At 29.2% G+C, this 19,157-nt stretch overlaps 1 protein-coding gene across 1 annotated transcript; it reads left to right on the forward strand.

Moving 5' to 3' along the window:
- Window positions 1–1,944: 1,944 nt before the first annotated feature.
- LOC114164479 (homeobox protein knotted-1-like 6) lies at window positions 1,945–10,631 on the forward strand. Its single transcript, XM_028049172.1, has 5 exons — window positions 1,945–2,228; window positions 2,434–2,565; window positions 2,701–2,851; window positions 9,708–9,943; window positions 10,306–10,631. Exons 1-5 carry the CDS (start codon window positions 2,040–2,042, stop codon window positions 10,456–10,458), a joined length of 861 nt encoding a protein of 286 aa, XP_027904973.1. The 5' UTR covers window positions 1,945–2,039; the 3' UTR covers window positions 10,459–10,631.
- Window positions 10,632–19,157: the final 8,526 nt, after the last annotated feature.

Raw genomic sequence — 19,157 nt, forward strand, 5'->3', positions numbered from 1 at the left:
TAATTTACAAAGTTAGATATATAATCCAAGTGGAAGATTGTTGGTTCTTAATCCATCTTTGATCTTATATATGAATAACTATATATATTAATGATATTAAAGACACTTACTGTTACTATTAAATGATCAAATAATATTAAAGTATGTTGTCACTTATGTATATGAAAGGTTGAGACCTTTAACATGTGGTAATTAAAGAATAATTCTTTTTTGTAATGGATAAATATGGAAATACCAAAAAGGACAATCTCATATGTTCATAGGCTAAATTCCACATCATACTATGTTGTTTTCTATTTTAACATCTCATAGGGAGATAGCTAAAAGATTTCTCAAGAGAGTACATGCTATCTAGAGGACTAAACAATTCAGGTGTACTTTCACCTTAAGTTTAAATTTGGTTCTTACATTTCTTAGCAATTTCTGATGAGCAAAGAACAAACTATTTTCCTCATAAATTTTGCTTTACATTTTATATTTTTTCTTTGCTTTCATTGATCCACACCATCATTACATGTTTCATTTTAGGTTTTCTACATTTTCTTCTACTTATTTCGTTTTCACTACTTTTTTCTTTTTGTATATTTATATGTGTTTATGATTTTTCAAGGATTTTTATTTTATGCAAATGATTTATCGATTTATTATTTAAAATAAACTATATGTATTACCTATTAATCAACTTTCATGTTTCACTAAGACACTTGATACTAACCAATTTCATTGTTGTGCATTTAGAATTTTTCATGTTCCAACTTGAAGAAGATTATACTTCGCCTTCGAATCTAATATGATATGAATATTTCAAATTTAAACAAGATATAATTGTAAAAATATTTAACAACGTTATATGTTATATTTTAAGATAATGCATATATATATATATATATATATATATATATATAATGAAGGAATAAAATTTTATATTATATTTTATAATAAATTAATTGTACTATATGGGCTATACGTCCTTTATAGGACTAGTCGGTAGAAGTAAGTGAGAGTCGAGTGGCGAACCATGCATTACGTGAGACCTCTCCCAATTGCTTTGGACTATTCACAAGATTTCACGTGAGTCTTTTATATCAATTATGTGGTCCAATGGGCTGCACGGTGAACTGCGTGTCATGATAGACATCTCCCAGTTGACGTTAGTTTGATTGTCTACAGGATTTCACGTGAGTCCTTTATACAAATTGTGGTGTAACAGGCCGTGTTGTGACCTACGCGTCATGAGAAACTTCTCTCAGTTGTCGTCAATTGGAGTCTCCACAAGATTCCTTCTGAGCGACACAACCAAGACTCAGTTAAGTAACTTCATTAACATAAACAAGTCAATAATCAGGATTAAAAGACAATTGGACCATGATTAAGCCAACCTTAATCAAGGACTCGTAACAAAAACTATAAATATAGGGTTAATTGAATGAGCTATGCTCACTTTAGCATCAGAGCACCTTTGATAGGTACATTTGATCCGTTTACGTACAGACACACTGAAAAGAGATGATGAAAGACTTAAAAGACCTTGAAAATTGTTTGAATTGATGTTTGACCTCTACTCTCGAAACAAGAATTAAATTAGTATTGTTGTAGATAATATTTTTAGGAATAATATAAGTTTTTTTATTGGTGAAAAAAATTAAAATAAATAAGCTGGACTTGAGATGTCGTACACTTGCAAAACAATATTAAATGCTAGTAGAGAATACCTACAAATCCAATTATAGCCTCTAATTAAATATAGTTAAGTGCAGAATAATATGATATAAAAATATTGCATCATTAAGGTATATTTTTTATTTCAAGATATTAAAATCATATTTAACATACTTAATTAATTAACTTATATTGTTAGGAAAAAAGAATACAAAAATAATAACCTGCAATCATTATTTATAATATACAGAGTATTCATTTCTCATCTCCTCTTCCACACTCTACCTCTAAATATATATGCTCAGGCACTGGCTTTGTCACAAGCCAATGCATCCAATTCTCTTATGAGCTTGGTTTTTCCTTTTGAGAAATAAAAAGAAATGGAGAACAGCCTCCACAACTTTTACTATTCAGCAACTTACTCAGACCAGTCAACAACAATGGCTCCACCTCCGCCGACTAAGGTTGTCTTTGGAAAGGAAGAGGATGTTTCAAAAGCACTTCGTAATAAAGTTGCTTCTCACCCTCTATTTCCTCACCTCCTCCATGCCTTCATCGATTGCCACAAGGTTATATACACACATACATAAATATAAACTGTGAATATGCTTCCAACAATTTTCAATCTATCACCAAAAAGATTAATTAGTGAGTGCTTTAGGCAATTAAAAACCCCTCTTTGAAACTATATCATTAATCATCACTAATCAGTTCTAGTGTTGTTTTTACCAATGTTATTCCTGTTTATGAGTAATTTTGTGTTTCAAATTTCAGGTAGGAGCACCACAAGATATTGCAGACCTATTTGAAGGAATCAAAGAAGAGCATAGTGGGTTGTGTCAGATATCTGAATCTAAATCTTATCATGGCTTCTTGGGTGCTGATCCCGAACTTGATGATTTCATGGTCTCTTTCTCTTCTTTTTTTTCAATATATATATGAATAGTTTCTTCTTGAAATACTCAAGAAGTAAATCACAAACCCTAATTATGTTTCTTCAGCTTATTAGCTTATTGTTATGTTTGTTGCTGCATATTGAAGGGAACGTTTTACGATTTATTGGTGAAGTACAAATCAGATCTTTCAAGACCCTTTAACGAGGCAACCATGTTCCTCACGCATATGGAAACTCAGCTTCACTCCATCTGCAACGATCTTGCAGTCTCAGACAACACTGTTCCTCAACCTGCAGGTTTTTCTCTTTTCTTTTCGATAAATTCAATGATTCACTGGATTATACCATGCTCTTGTTTCGATAAGTTCAAAAGGTTTACACCAAATAAAAGATACGGGAGATTATTCATTAACATTTATAGGAGATTAGTACACGGATATAAAGTAATTCACTAATCATTTTTTGTGTTTTTATCTCTTATTCATCCATAAGAAACGATTTGTTTACAAAAAATGTTTGAACAAATTCTCTTCATAAAATATTAAGAGATTAAGGTTCATGTTAGTTAAAAAGGTCCTAAAGCATGTTTGAGTAACTGGCTGAGTCACATGGAGCCACTGTAGTCATGTGGGTTTGTTTTGCTTTGATAGCCATTTTAACTATACATACATATTACTGCTTCAAAAATAATGGTAAGTTAAATATCACACATTTTGTAGTCCATTTTTCCACATCTTAATTATATTAAAAGGGTCTAAAGCAGCAAAAATAATGATAATTATAGTGATATATGTCATCACACAAAGTTGAAGTCCTTTCTGTATTATCATTTCTTCATTCAACCAATTTGAGTGAAGGAGGAATTCATAATGTCTGAATCATCATTTGTTAATTTGTTTCCATAAATACTTGGTACAAAAACCAGTGTCTAATGGTACACTTTTAAAAAGAAAAAAAAAAAGACTTCTAATGAAGTATAAACACATGCACTTGTAATATTACTTTATAAAGTTATGTATAAACTATTTTGTTTAAGTTTTTTTTTTTTCAATTTCATTATGCATTTATACATTTTTCATGTTTACCATTGAGTTAAAAACTATCACCTCAAATTTTCAATTATAAAATTTCAAATACTATTAAAATGAAATTTAATTAATGTTTCTACCTTTCACCCTTCAAAATATTTTTTTAAAGACAAAATCATGACAACTCATGGGATTACTAGTCATGAACTCTTGTTATTAATGAGTCTCTTTATTGATAAAAAATATTTCAAATAAATAAATGGTTTTTTAATTTGGTAAGAATAAAGGATAATAGTTAAATTAGTTCTAAGCAGTAAATTTAAATTTAATTTACTTTTATAAAATTTGTAAGACGAAAATTATCCTTTTTTTTATTTGATATATGATTTTCAACATATCATTCTACGTCAAGACATGTAACGTGAGACTATAAACTAAATATTACATTTATTTGACGAAAAATATTTCTATCTTATAATTCAATAATAGAATTTTATGTCTTCTGTATGGTGCTGCTTATTTTCTTTTATGAATGATCAAGTAAACCCCTTCTTATAACATCACAAGCTAGTTTGGTCAAAATATAAATACAGAAAGACTTCATTCTCGGAAAAACGGAGCAATTATATTAGTGAAGTTCCTACTATTGGAACAAAAAATGCATGCATTAAGCTTAAAGATTTGTATGAACATATATTTTATTACCAACAAGAAAGAATATATATGTAAGATGAGAATATTTGAAGTATATCTAATCTATATATAAACTGTGTTTACAAAAACTAAAACAAATGATGGTATCCTTTCTCAGAAGTTCCTTAATAGAACCAACCTTATGTCCATACTAAAAAAAATTCACAAGGTATCAAATTTAATTTGAGCAGACAAAAATAACAATGAATGAAGTGTTATGAAAGAATGATAAATATGTGATAAATTTGTTGAGAAGTGAACTTTAAATCTAATTAAAACTTATAAAAGTTGTTACAATGTGATAATGGTAGAATAATAGACTCAACAAATAATAAATTTTTTTATAATAGATTCTAACTTATAATTATAATATCATGTTAAAAAATAAACTTTAAACATAACTCGACTTTAAAAAATAGATTATAAATTAAGATTTGTACTCACTTAAATGATTAAATTATTAAATTTATTTTTTTTTGATAAAAAATTTATATAATTAAATTGAATTTATCTCTAATTAATTTACGACTTCCAATAAAATCAATGTGCATTATATATTGGATAAATGCAAGTCTCACATGAATCAAATTCTTTAACAGTGATGTATATATATAATAGTCTCAGATCACAACTCATAGATTCTTAATGATTGTGATCCTATATTACTCCATATGGATAAGAATTTAAGTTTAATGCAACTTTATAATGCAGGTTTATTAAGGTAAAATTTGACTTATAAGTTGATATAAAATACAACTTTATGAGATGACCATTCATTACTTTATTATTTGATTCTCACTGTCTTTGGCTTAGGAAAATCCATGACCCGCTCCTCCTAGGATGATCTGCATCTAACTTTTCTCTAAAAGATTTTGTAAATCTTTCACAGTGTTTAAACTAGAATGAAAGGAAATGAAGGAAAAGGCTTTTTTTTTTTATAGTTTTTCCCCCTTTTCATTTTTTTTTATACTTGGAAATAGAGAAGAAAATGAGGAAACCAATCTGTATTCCTTCTCATGCTTTGTCTGTACTTTAAAATATTATTATTAGAGAACTTTATCCAAAGGAAAAAGCGATTTATAATATTTAAACCTACATTTTTCTCTTTTCTCACATTAACATAAATTGCATCCTGATATCAAAAAAGGGTTTTGATATACTGTTATTCAGAAACTCATTCTCCTCTTTTTCTCCAATTATCACTTTTTCCAACTGTATTTGACTCAGCAAATAATTATAAATACGAAAACCCTTAGCTTTCTCAAATAAAGTAGTGTGTAACAAGTTAGAAATTCTCAAAGACATGTATAACTGTTGTTGTTCCTTTTCCTATATATCCCTGGCTTTGGTCAAACAATATTATTTGATGAAAAAGAAGTTTTAAAATACTGAACATGAAAAACAGTTTGGAGGCAACTTGAAAGAGGTATAATTATTATGGATATGGTGTGTCTTGTCTTTGATGTTTATGATGAAGATTCTGTCCCAAGTAGTGGTGTGATTGCACGTGTCACATACACTTATTTCATCGTTTCCTTAGAAATCCACTCCTTTGGGAAAACCCTTTTGTTTTCTTTAATCACCTCTGCTTTTGATGCTATCCATTATAACCCTATTTCAAATTGTTGTGAACTGAGCCTTTTGTACTTGAACCCTTTCGGGTTGTCCCAGATTTTATTATAGTAATGCCTTCACAGAACGAGGATTCATAGTACTTTATACGACATGTGTTCATTCATTGGCTATTTTGAGTAAACCAGTTATAGTTCTGGATAAAGTTGCTTTCTTTTGTTTGTGCATTGTGCTGGATCTGATAAGAGTGTGGATTTGGATGAAAATAAACCACACAAACATGGAAAGTGTTTGTTATATATATCTGTTAATGCCTTTATACATATGTGCTTTTATCAGATGTATGCATGCCTTGTCTATTGCTTATTTAAATATTCATACATCAATATATATCTGTTAATGCCTTTATGCATATGGTATTCACAGAACTGTGAAGTTTTAACTACTGCCAACCATATAGTATTGTCATTTTAGGGTAATGGTTTCTACCAGAATGAATGATGTACATCAAAAAGGTTGATCAACATTTAATGTATATTTAGATAATTAAAGTGATAGGTTTATAAAATATATAATGTGATAAAAAATTATTAATAAGAGGAAAAAATTAGTATATAACAATATAAACAAAAGTGTATATATTTATCATTGTTCAGGAAAAAAGAGAAGAGAAAAACTCAAGCCACCATGAATAATATCTGAGTGCATACATTCTATGAGAAAGTCTAATTTTGTTAGAGATTGAAATATAGAGTTAGAATTTCTATAATAAGTGAGATGAACTATATATATATATATATATATATATATATATATATATATATATATATATATATATATATATATATATATATATATATATATATATATATATATATATATAGCAAACATATTAACTTAATCTTTTAGATTCTCTTTAATATTAAGAACAAAAAAAACTAACACCCTCTTTTCAAAATAGAAAAATAATATTAAGGAAAACTATTTATTACTTGTGCACTTGAATTTAAATAATTTTTTTCATCCTTTGTTGGAAGTTATGCTTAAAGGAAGGATGTGAGTGTTCATAGTTGATGGGGACAATATTTTTAGAATTTATCTCTATGATTAGAAAAGTTTATGGTGTTTTCACAGAAATTACTAAAATTTATTATTTATTTATAAGGATCATAGCATGTGTATAACCAACTAACTCTTAATAGTAATTAAAGTGTGATTCTTCTTTAATGGCTCTTTTAGTAGCTCCTTATTCTCTGATCAGTTAGCACTTCCACAAATGGCTTTTTTGTTTGTTTCATTTAGAGTTATTTAGTGATTTTACCGCTAAAAATAAAAAATAAAAATATCAAAGTTTCTAAATCTATTATGTCGGTAAAACCCTACTAAAACTTTTTAAAGCAGTTTTTGACCAATTTTCAGCTACATAGAAGTGGTTAGAGATAGGGATGATAATGGGTCGGGTCGGGCACAGATATGTCTACCCGCAACCCGACCCGCAAAAAAAAATTCGTCTGTTTACTCGTCGAGTATTTGCTTAAAAATTATTCGCGGATATTTTAAAATATGTATTTTATAAATTTTTAATATAAAATTATAAAAATAAAATATAAATAAAATTAAATTATAATTATAATTATAATTAAATTTGACATAATAAAATATACTATTACTTCTAATTTTAATTAAATTTAACTTAATAAAATATAAATTAAATTTTAATTTTAATTTTTTGCGGGTAACGGGTACCCGCAGGTACGGATAGTATGATACCCGTGCCCGACTCGTTTATAAGCGAGTATTAAAATACCCGTTATCCGCTATTCGCGAGTAATAAATACCCACGGGTAGTAACTATCCGTCGCGGATTTTATCCGCGGATATCCACGGGCACGGGTATTTTTGTCATCCCTAGTTAGAGAGCTATTGAAGTTTAGTATAGGGAGAAAAGGAATGTTCATTAAAACTTATTGTGAGGAATTTTGGTTTGAAAAGCATTCGAAATTCACTTGAAATATTAAATCACAACGATATTAAAGTAAATTGATTTCAAATTCCTCTTTTTACTATGAACTAAATAAGAAAGGAATTTCTTTTGTTTATAAAGACTCTCCTAATTATTCGTAATGTCTAATCAAAGTTCCTCTTTCTTTGTTTTCCTTTTCCTTTTCCCTCTTTTGCACCAAACAAAATTTATGTAAAGGAATAAAAAATAAAGAAATGGAAAAAATGAAAACGAGTTTCTTATTTAATACCCTGTCTTAATATAAATAGAAAGAAAAAAAAATCATCTCTTTAATTTATGTTCAAATGAACTCCAATCTTTTGTCTTCAAGTAGAGGATGGGAGCAATAATAAATTTAAATAAAATTTAAAAACAGACTTTATTCTTTTCTAATCTAAAATGAAAAACCTTCAAATAAGGTGATAGAATTCCTTTTCAATCATTTATTAATATCTTCAAAACAAAGAAAATATAACGTTGGCCAAAATCATCTCTCATATGCTTGCTGCCATTAACTTCATATGTATTTACTATGTCATGCTAGTAATCAACACATGCATAAAGAAACTATTAGTTATTTTTTGATGGGTTGAATATGTTTTTGCTCCTTCAACAAAAATTAGAATTAGTCCCTCTTGAAAATTTTGAACCAATTTAATCTCTTATCTTTATAAATGCATATGAATGTAGTTCTTTTAACTAAATTTTATTAAATTTATTTGACATTTCAAACACATTTCATTATAGTATTTTAGTTTGTTTACACCGTGTGATACATGTTTGCTTTAATGTTAACTAAGAAACGCGTTTGAAACGTAAAGAAAAATTTTACAAAATTTGATTAGAAGGACTAAATTCACGCATTTCTAAAGATAAAAGGACTAAATTGGTTCAAAGTTTTCAAGAAAGACTAATTCCAATTTTCACTAAATTTTGAAGAACAAAAAATATATTTAACCTTTTTTTTATTAGTAATATGACATTTTATAATTATAATATTTGGAAAAATCCATTCCATTTACAAAAAATATATATAAATACAATAATAATTAAAAAAACCATTACTATTACATTGTAAAATTTCATCTTTATTCTATAAATATACTTTTCTATGTATACATTGAGTCCTACATTAGTTGTCCACATTTACATATACTATATAAGTAGTGACTGCATTATTTATACTCGTCATTATATAAACGTTGGTCATGGAAATTTTCTTCAAGCATATTTCTTCCTATCTTCAACCAGGTGTGTAATAAGTTATAGAACTGTGTTCCTTAAGCCATGTTTTTCTTAACTCAACATCTTAAATGAGATACCTAATGGAATGTCACATCTTTTCGTATATATATCAGAAGTCAAAGGCACCAACACCACCAAAATAATATGTTTTTACAATTATTGTTATTACACTAGCTACATAAGTTAAGTGTGAAGAGTTTGAATTTACATATATAAGTTATAAGTTTAAATTTATTGCTCCCACGATTTTTTTAGTGTTATCCGTGATTACATTGGACAATGGTTTCATTTGTTTGTACGGTCTTAGTTTTCAAGAGGTTTGTGTTGGAAGTTTCACATCGACTAATGATAAGACCAATTCACAATATATAAATGGGCGTAATCCTCACACCTTACATGTTGATTTTGTGGGGTTAAGTTAAGCTTAAACTCCACTCCTAACGTAACAGTTTGTGTCACCAAAAATTATGCATAATGTACACAAATAATATATTTATTATCTAACCTCTCATTTCCTTTAATTAATGAATTAATTTGTTTGTTTGTTTGTTTAAAATACAGAAAATGTTGTTTTTTTGTAGTAATAATTTATATAATTTTTTTTATGTCACAGGTGACTTTGGTGGATCACGTGGGAAAGATAGTATGGAGGGGATTAAGAGAATTGAAAGCAAGAAGACAAATGAAGTTGAAGAGCTGAAGGATAATCTTCTAAGTAGATATAGTGGTTACATTACTAATCTGAAGCATGAATTTTCCAGAAAGAAGAAGAAAGAAAAGCTACCAAAAGAAGCAAAGAAAATCTTACTTGCATGGTGGAATATTCACTTTAAATGGCCATACCCAACGGTAATTAAATATCTTTTCTCTTAAACATAATGTTTAATTTGCTTTCAAAATATGCATTTGGAGCAAAGAGGAGTGATACTAGCAAAACACCCATCAACAAACATATCCTATTGAAAACTATATCTAAAATAAGAAAACTCATTAAATAAAAAGCAAAAGTCAAGAAATTATACGATTTTTAATAAATTTTAATTAATAGTAACAAGTATAAGAGTTTTTGTTTGGGAGTAGTTTTGTTTTTTTTAAGTTTTGGAAGTCTTCAAAATTAAGGATGTTGATTCAAATGCTAATAAATTTATTTGTGTAAAAGCAAGATTTGGGTGAGTTATGTTTTTGACATTTAAAGTATATGAATGGCGAAGGATGCTGATAAGGTAGCCCTAGCTGAATGGAGTGGTTTGGAGCAGAAGCAAGTAAATAATTGGTTTATAAACCAAAGGAAACGCCATTGGAAAGCATCAGAAGAAATGCAGGTTGCAATTTTGGATGAACTCTATGGACCCTTGCACGAGTGAGAGTCACAAGGCTGCACCACTATTTTTGCTTTGTTCACCATAAAATTACAGTGTTGGTTGATCAGAAAATGTTGAGTTTTGTGCTCATGAACCACTTCTGCTTTATTTTGCTTTTCGAACAAGATGGAATCAGAACCGGAGTAATTGTCCTCTTCCTTGAATCATACTATAATATTATAAGCTAAAATAGTCTTTTTATTATAAATGAAAATTATAATTAGTTTATAAAATAGAGTTTAAATAAGTTTATAATATTAATTACAGTTTTAGTTATTTATTATTATTAATTTTAAGTTAGAGATTAATTTCGATATTAATTTTTTGATAGCTAAAGTCTTAAAGATAGATTTGGACTTTAATTTACAAATTAAGTATAATTTTTTATTTATAATAAAAATTATTTTACATATTAATAAATTTTAGTTTATAAAGTAGTATATATATAAATTAGTTAATATAGTTATTAATTATCTTTTATTTTTAAATTTATTCTTATGTAATGATTTTTTTAATGCTAAATGCATTTGTAAAGTTAAATACTCCTTTATTGAGATTAAGTCCACAGATATTCACTGGACATATTTGTAATTTGCAATGAGATAAGTGGAAGTAAAAGTAGAATTAGTGAAAGTGAAAGTAGTATTATAATGAAGTTGATGTGTGTGATAAATGGTAAAACATACTAGTTTGTTTCGTTTTGATCCATAAAAAAAAAAAAGTCAAGCAGGTTTTAAATATTTATATTTTAATCATAAATATTTTTGAAGTCTTAATTGGTTATTGGATAAAGTAAGATGATTTATAACTATTAAATTAGAATGAATAGCTGAAACTAAATTTGTATGTTTTTATTATTTAAATCAATATTCTTGTATATTTATATCATTAAATAGTAAACTCAAAGTATAGTAAATAAATGAAAACTGTATTTTATTCTTATTTTAGTTCATGGTTTTTAAATTGTTGTCACCCCAACGATGTTTAAACTATAAATTGTTATACTAATTTCAAGTGAAATATGGATAATTTTCTAAAGTGTATAAAATATTTCTAGTAGTAATAACAAACTCAAAATATATTTTTTCCTTAAGACCTCAAAAATTTTAAATACGGCCATGATGTATTAAACTTATAATTTATTATAAATTTTCTTTTGGAAGACAAACACAAATAAATAAAAGTTCATTCGAAAAAAGTAAAATAGTACGGTGAACTGACGTGGTTCCTTCTTCCTGTTTTTAAATTATATGGTTTCTTCGTGTATTTTGTGTTCGAAAATTTTAAATTATTTAAGAGTTATATTAAAATATTATTATTATGATTATTAATTACTGTTGATGTAGTCATCATATTAGAAAATATATTTTTAGTTGAATTATGGATATGTTAAGTAGTTGTAAATAATTATAGCATGTTTAGTGGTCTTAATATTTGTAATGGTGAAATATGATATGTATTTAGATTGTTGATTGATGAAAAGAGGAGTTTTTTATTTATTTATTTTAAGTTAAATATGTTTTTTAGTTTTTAAATTTTGACATAAAATTGAAATTCGTCTTTATTTTAAATGATGATGCAATTTGGCTTAAATTTTAAAAATGAATAAATATAATTCAATTATGTTAAATTTTTTGTGTCGAATAACTTTTTAGACTGATATTTAAATTGTTTATACTATTTGACAAGTTCCAATTCAAATGTCAACCTAGAACGTTATTTATCACTTTAAAAAAAATTAACATCATTGAATTAAAAGAACTATATATTTATTCGTTTTTAAAATTTAAAACCAAAATATATCAAAATTTAGAACATAGACGAATTTCAATTTCATCTCCAAGTTTAAAAATTACAAACATATTTAATTCTTTTTTTTATTAGCAAAGAATATATATATATATATATATATATATATATATATATATATATATATATATATATATATATATATATATATATATATATATATATATTATTTTACTCTAACCCTTTTATAGAATATTTACGTATAATAATCTTCACTAATTTTAGTTCTAAACAATTTTAACAAAGATGACATTGTACCTGCGAAGTAACATACTCCTCAAAAACATTCCTACATATAAATGACCTAGAAAGTATCCATTTATAAGGCATACCAAAATAAAGCAATAATCTTTTGTCGTTATAGTTAATTCAATATAAAATAATTATGGCCCAATTGTTGTAGTACTACCAAAGGACTATTATGTTTGATCTAACTAAGCTTGTGATGTTCCTTTTTCTTGGTTAGGTACTTATACTAGTTGTGTCTTTGTATTATTTTAGCCTCTCCAAGATGTTGCAATTGTCCAGTTCAGTTATTCCTTTTTAGTTGTATCAGCCTTCATAGTTGTGTTGTAAATAATTGATAAATCACGAACAAAAAGAGTACTTCCTGAGGCGTGTAAATTCACTGTCCTTAAGGACTTATCTGCGGTGTGTGCACAAGCCCCCCAGGATACAACATGAACTTCTCGGATCTTCCGAGAATCTCAGAACTAGCAAGAAAGTATTCTTGAAAGAGTATTTAACCCATATAGTAGAAGAAAGAAATATGAGAGAGAAGAGTGTTAGGAATCCAAGTGTGAGTCTAAGTCCCACATTGACCAGAAATGAGAAAGTAGAGCACTATATAAAAATCAAGACCCATAAACCCATTGCCTTAAGGTTTTAGGTTGAGAGTGGTGTCAGTGTCTTATGTGGTTCGGCTCAGATCTCATTGGTGTTGTATCTCTCCAATGAAACCCCCTCTGTAAAACCTAACAAGTGGTATCAGAGCCGATGGTTAAAACCGGCTCAGACGAGTGCAGTATGGTCCTAGTATCGAAAGTCTTCCTGGCAAGGGTTCTAGGTAAGCGTGTCCCGTTAAGAAAAGAACGGCGGTACAGAAAAGGGCAGAAAAGGAGTACTCGTGGTTGGGCAGCTTCCGCTGGAGGGGGAGTGTACCAATGTGGTTGAAGGAACTCACCCTTGAGGGGGAGATTGTTAGGAATCCAAGTGTGAGTCTAAGTCCCACATTGACCAGAAATGAGAAAGTAGAGCACTATATAAGAATCAAGACCCATAAACCCATTGCCTTAAGGTTTTGGGTTGAGAGTGGTGTCAATGCCTTATGTGGTTGGACTCAAGTCTCATTGGTGTTGTTCTCCCCAATGAAACCCCCTCTGTAAAACCTAACAAAGAGAGCTTGAAGAATGAAGGAGAAGATTAAGAGATGGTGTGTTTTGGAGCACCAAAACCACCTATTTATAAGTGTGAGTGATGAATGGTGAAGGACTGAAATTTATAGCATTTATAGAGAAAAATCAATGCATGGCAACGGTAAAAACAATTTCCCTGCAACATACAAAACTAGCAGCCAAGCTTTCAAGTTTAAAAATCAAAACGGATGCACCTTTCTCATAAAACTTGAAATTGTAGCATTTATAATTATGGCATGCAACGTTTAGAATCTTTTGTAATAAAAAGATTATTTTATAACAAGTTGACACCTATAAAAGAAAACAACCACCATGCAGCCCCACATATATCATTTATATTATGCATATATTTTGTATATATATACTTGCTGCTATGTTCAATCTCTTGGAACAACCATTTTAGCTACATTCAACACCCTCCTAACTAATGTAGAAGCTTCTAAAACTTTAGCCTAACTTTCCACTCATTTCTAAGACACCTAATCATCCCAACCAAACCCAAGTGTGTACGTAACCTTTGTTATCTTTCTTATTTTCTTCTTCACAAAGTTTTTGAACATTCGATAAAACAATGGTACCAATTTGTGTATTAAAATGTTATTGTGGATATTTTGTATTTGATCACAAGCAAAAATTCATTTGTCCCAAACTCAAAATCTCCTCTCCATCTACCTTCTAAATAATACATCATTTCTATGGTTCCATATTATCCAAATAATTGTTATTCATACTACCTTCTAAACTTTGATTTGCTTTTCATTTAGATTCAATAGGTAGAATTGTTGGAAGTTTGTCTGTAGTTGGTTATGATGCACTGAGCTTAAACTTATCATATTGATCCCAAATTGACTTAGATATAGGAAAACCATAGAATAAGTGCATTGCGTTGTCTTTAGTTTTCTTATATAACTCACATGAGGTACTACTTATATCTACACCTTTGTATGCTAAATTATCCTTTGTTGGTACCTTATTTAATAGGACTCTCCACACAAAATGTTGTGCATTTGAGAGAGATTTCAAACTCCAAAAGGCATTAAAAAATTGAGTGTTCTCCGCTCTAGAAGCGTTTTGTAGTAAATTATATGTAGACCTTATGTGAACACTCCCTCCTCATCCTTTCCAAATTCAAGTGTCCTCAATTTCACTATCAAATTTTTTGTTTATTATAAAAAGCCTTTACTTTAAATTAGATTGACCAACTAATCAGCATGCAATCACTAATACAATACACATTTTCAATCGATCGAAAATAGAGTTAACAAATTGATTTCACTTAACAAACAGTCAGACAGATAAACTAGTACAATTCAACATATTAAAACATCTATTCAACATATTGAAATATTGAGAAAATTATGTAGAAAAAAAAATTCATGATAAACAAAAAAATAACTTGCACAACCAATCAAGATTGATACCAATCAATAGAACAAACACAGTTGCAACTTTAGATTACGCCAATTCACTAAAATATCATAAAAAGATTAATTAAACTAGATTTCTTGAAACTCGTATCAAAGAACAAATAAGGAGAGGAAGATTAGACAAGTGCACACATAATTTTTATACCAGTTCACTTAAAATTGATCTACATCCAGTATGTTAAGGCAACCTTAGCTTGATACATCATTATATTAAAATTTTTACAAAATCCACCAAGATTACACATTTGAAAACGTGAAACTAAACCAAGACCCTTTAATCTCATAAGAATCTCAACAAAAACCAACAAGACTCCCAATTGCAGATTTGGAATCACACTAGACAACACCTAGAAACTTGAGAAAGACCAAACATTGGCAATGAATCTCCCTAGCCAACCAAACCTCTTTCTCCAAGTCTCTTCCACCAAGCAAAATGATTCAAGATTGCAAAGAACACCTCATGAACAACTGCAAGTCTATAAAAAACCAGACTTTATAATTTATCTGTTAACATATTCAACAGGTTGATTTATCTGTTCAATCTATTGATTACACTTGAGTTAAGTGAAATCAGGTAATTGAATAATAATTCAGTTGATTGAAAGTGTTAATGACAAAACTTAGCAACCAGGCAACTAATTTGTTAAATACCCATTTAACAAACTAAAAGATTACAACCCAGACATAAGGAACCTAATATATGTCAAATAGTATTCATATTAAGCTCCACCCTTCAAGCTTCAAGATCTTCATATGATAGCCTCCTCCTCAAGCTGGGTTGGACCAAAGCTTGAAATGGTAACTATGGTGGAGCTCTAAGAGAGGTTAGGCCAACTCTAGAGAAAGGGGTGCTAGAGGAACCTCTTGGGATGCTCTAACAAATGACTAAGAGAAGAAGTATGGCTCAAAAATAATTTTGGCAACATAACATTATCATTCTTAAAGTGAGAAATACATGGGGGAGAAACCTCTATTTATAGAGTAAATTGTATCCAAAATGGTTAAAACCCTATAATGCTAACTACACCAAAACACTAAAAATGCTATCTTGGTAAAGGATAGTTTGGCATGTGGCAATCCTCACTCTCACAAAACAAACCACTCATGTGTTGCCATGTGAAAAGCTACTTTATGAAAAGCCTTTCCAATAAGATAATGACACATGGCCACTACCTATGTAAGAGAACTCTCCATTAAAGAGCTTGCCATGTGGCACATGTGGGATGCTCTTCCGAAGCTAGCTTGATTAACATAATTAAACATCAAAGATTTGCTTAAGTAGACACATATGATGCTCCCTACATAAGCAAGATTGTTTTTAAAACCTTACACTACTTAGCCTTTAATACAAGGCCTAGAAGAAACCTACACTACTTGGCCCTTAATACAAGACCTAGATATTCATAATCTACTAAAGATACTCTATTGTGGCCTAAAAGAAAAGAGCTTTGTTTCACCTTGCAAAGATGACTCTCTCTTCATGAAAGTGTTTGGCCATGCTAGAGGGTGTGCCATCATCCCCTCCCTCTTGAAAAAGATTTGTCCTTAAATCTTCAAATTGTTAAGTTCTCATCCTTCCTTCTCTTGGAGATGTTTGGCTTTTTTCCCATCAGGGTCAAATATCCTTCTACGAAAAAAAGAGACAACGGAAGTGTAATAATCATCTAAAATATGTAGCTCCCAAATATTATTCACCATGATCCAATGAATGACCAAGGGTTTGGAGTTGGGGAGCCTTTCTCTTTAACTCTTGTGTGCCTTGTGCGAAATCCATGTGTTTTTGAAGTAACTTCCTTTTCCAACACAAGGTCTTATTTGGTCTTGTCTTTCCATTCTACTAAAGGAAGGTGGAAAGAAGACCTTTTTTGAATCTTCACACAAGTCTTTGGCCCTTAACATGAACACTATTTTGTTGGGGCACTCTTTGGTTGGCCATGCTAGGGTTATGCCATCATCATATGATAATCATATTAAGCACAGATTAAGCTTGATCAACACACCATTTCTTCAAGTCTTCATCAACCTGCCTCAACTCTTCATATCCTTATTAAGTCACTATACAATATATTCATCAAATCTCAATGCACCAAAGTCATTTGGGTTAACATTTTCAAGTTGCCCTTCCCCACACACTTTGCATACGTCAATCTAATATAATGATTGATGTTTTGTTGTATTATTCTCATTTATGTTCCTTTAAAAAATATTTTTTAACATCACTCACTAGGCAAATCCTCTCGCCTAGTGACCATATGGTCAGACATTTTCATTCGCTATGCAAATCTGCTCGCCCAACGACTACTTGGCCACACATTTTTATTCACTAGGCAAGTCTGCTAGCCCAGCGAATGCATTGATGCTCGCTCAACGAATATTTTCTAGTTTGTGTCTGAACATGCTTAATTATTAAATTTTCTTTGAACTTATTCATATCATGTGCTCAAAATATATGAATTGAATGTTTGGATGGTTAGGTGAGTTAGAATATGTTTGAGCAATGATTTTCTTGTCTCAGAATTGTGCATATTGTTGAGATAACTTGTGATATACATTGATTGTAAGATAATTTGATATGTTTATATTTAGTCAGTCCTTGATCAGTGTGAGAGTATCACCATAATTTTTTAGCGTTGAAAGCATATGAGTGTTGTCAGATTTAGAGTAGAGAGTTGTAAGGAAAATAATTATTCTCATGAAAATGATTTTGGCCTAATTCTTATTAATATAATCACAAAATTGGTTAGAAAGGATAAAGGTAATTGCTTGATATGTTTAAGCTACTTAGCCAAATAGTCAACCCTGATATATGTTAATTGTTTGTTGTTACCCTTTTTTTAGCCTAATTGTTTCATTCTTTTACCCTTAACCTTTAAAGAAAATATATCTTGTCTCTCACCTTAGTCAAAGAGAATAAGTACATGTTAGGTATTAAGGCATGAGATTATATCAATTTAGGGTAGGGTATAAACACCCTAATAGGGTATGAGATTGAATAAATTTAGGATAGAATTTTGTAAAAATCCTACCTCAGGTAAAAGAAAAGAAAAAGAAGAGAAAAGACAATAGATCCTATGTGATAAAAATGGTTGTGTTATGAGAAGTATATGAAAAAATTTAGGAAAATGATTTTGTAAAGAATACCAAGATACCAAGAATTATTTACATTTAGTTTTTCTCTTCAACTTAATGGTGTTTTTGAATTCCTAAAAACCTGTATTTCTTCTAGCCAAGCCTTATTACAATCTTTGAAAGACCTTTTGATCTAACTAAATGTGTGCATTATGTAAATTAGATGATGGGCAAAAGTTAATGGAGTGGTTTTATAACATGTTGATTATTAGTGATCATCTATAAATATTTGTGAACAAAGTGAAACACAAATTTTTGTGAGTTTTTTTATTCAATAGTCTGGTTATTATCTCTTACACTATTTTTAGGATTAGAGTGACTAAACAAAATCATGTCATTTTATCTTAAGTTTTTTTAAAGCCACAAGTGAAATTCTTTTTGTTGCATGACTAGGATTGATAAAGAAATCATTTGTTCTTATAATATTCTAATGATATTCTTATGATATTCTTTTAATGCCACAAGTGACATGATTTTTTCTTACTTTATAGTTCTAAGCTTTCATAAGGACATGAAGACAAAGTTAATTAGGTGTCAAGCCTGCAAATTTTCCAATCAAACATCGTAAGCTACATTGGCTTCTAGTACACCTCTTGAAGATCTGAAAGCCTATCAAAAATTGATTGGGCAGTTAATCTATCTATTTGTGACTAAACCTTATCTTACTTACTTTATACACATTTTATCTTAATTTATGCAAAAAAAAAAACTCATGAAGAGCATTAGGAGGTAGCCTTAAAGGTTATTAGATATTTGAAGAAACATCTAAGACAATGTATTTTACTTTGGTCTAATAGTAAATTGGAACTACAAATGTGATTCATATCGGGTGGATTGCCTACTTACAATATATTCTTTGATCGATTAGGTGGTGCTTCTTGGTTATTTTCCAATATCGTGGAAGACTAAGAAACAATCAGCA

The sequence above is a fragment of the Vigna unguiculata genome, chromosome 9 (genome assembly GCF_004118075.2).
Source record: "Vigna unguiculata cultivar IT97K-499-35 chromosome 9, ASM411807v1, whole genome shotgun sequence".
NCBI lineage: Eukaryota > Viridiplantae > Streptophyta > Magnoliopsida > Fabales > Fabaceae > Vigna > Vigna unguiculata.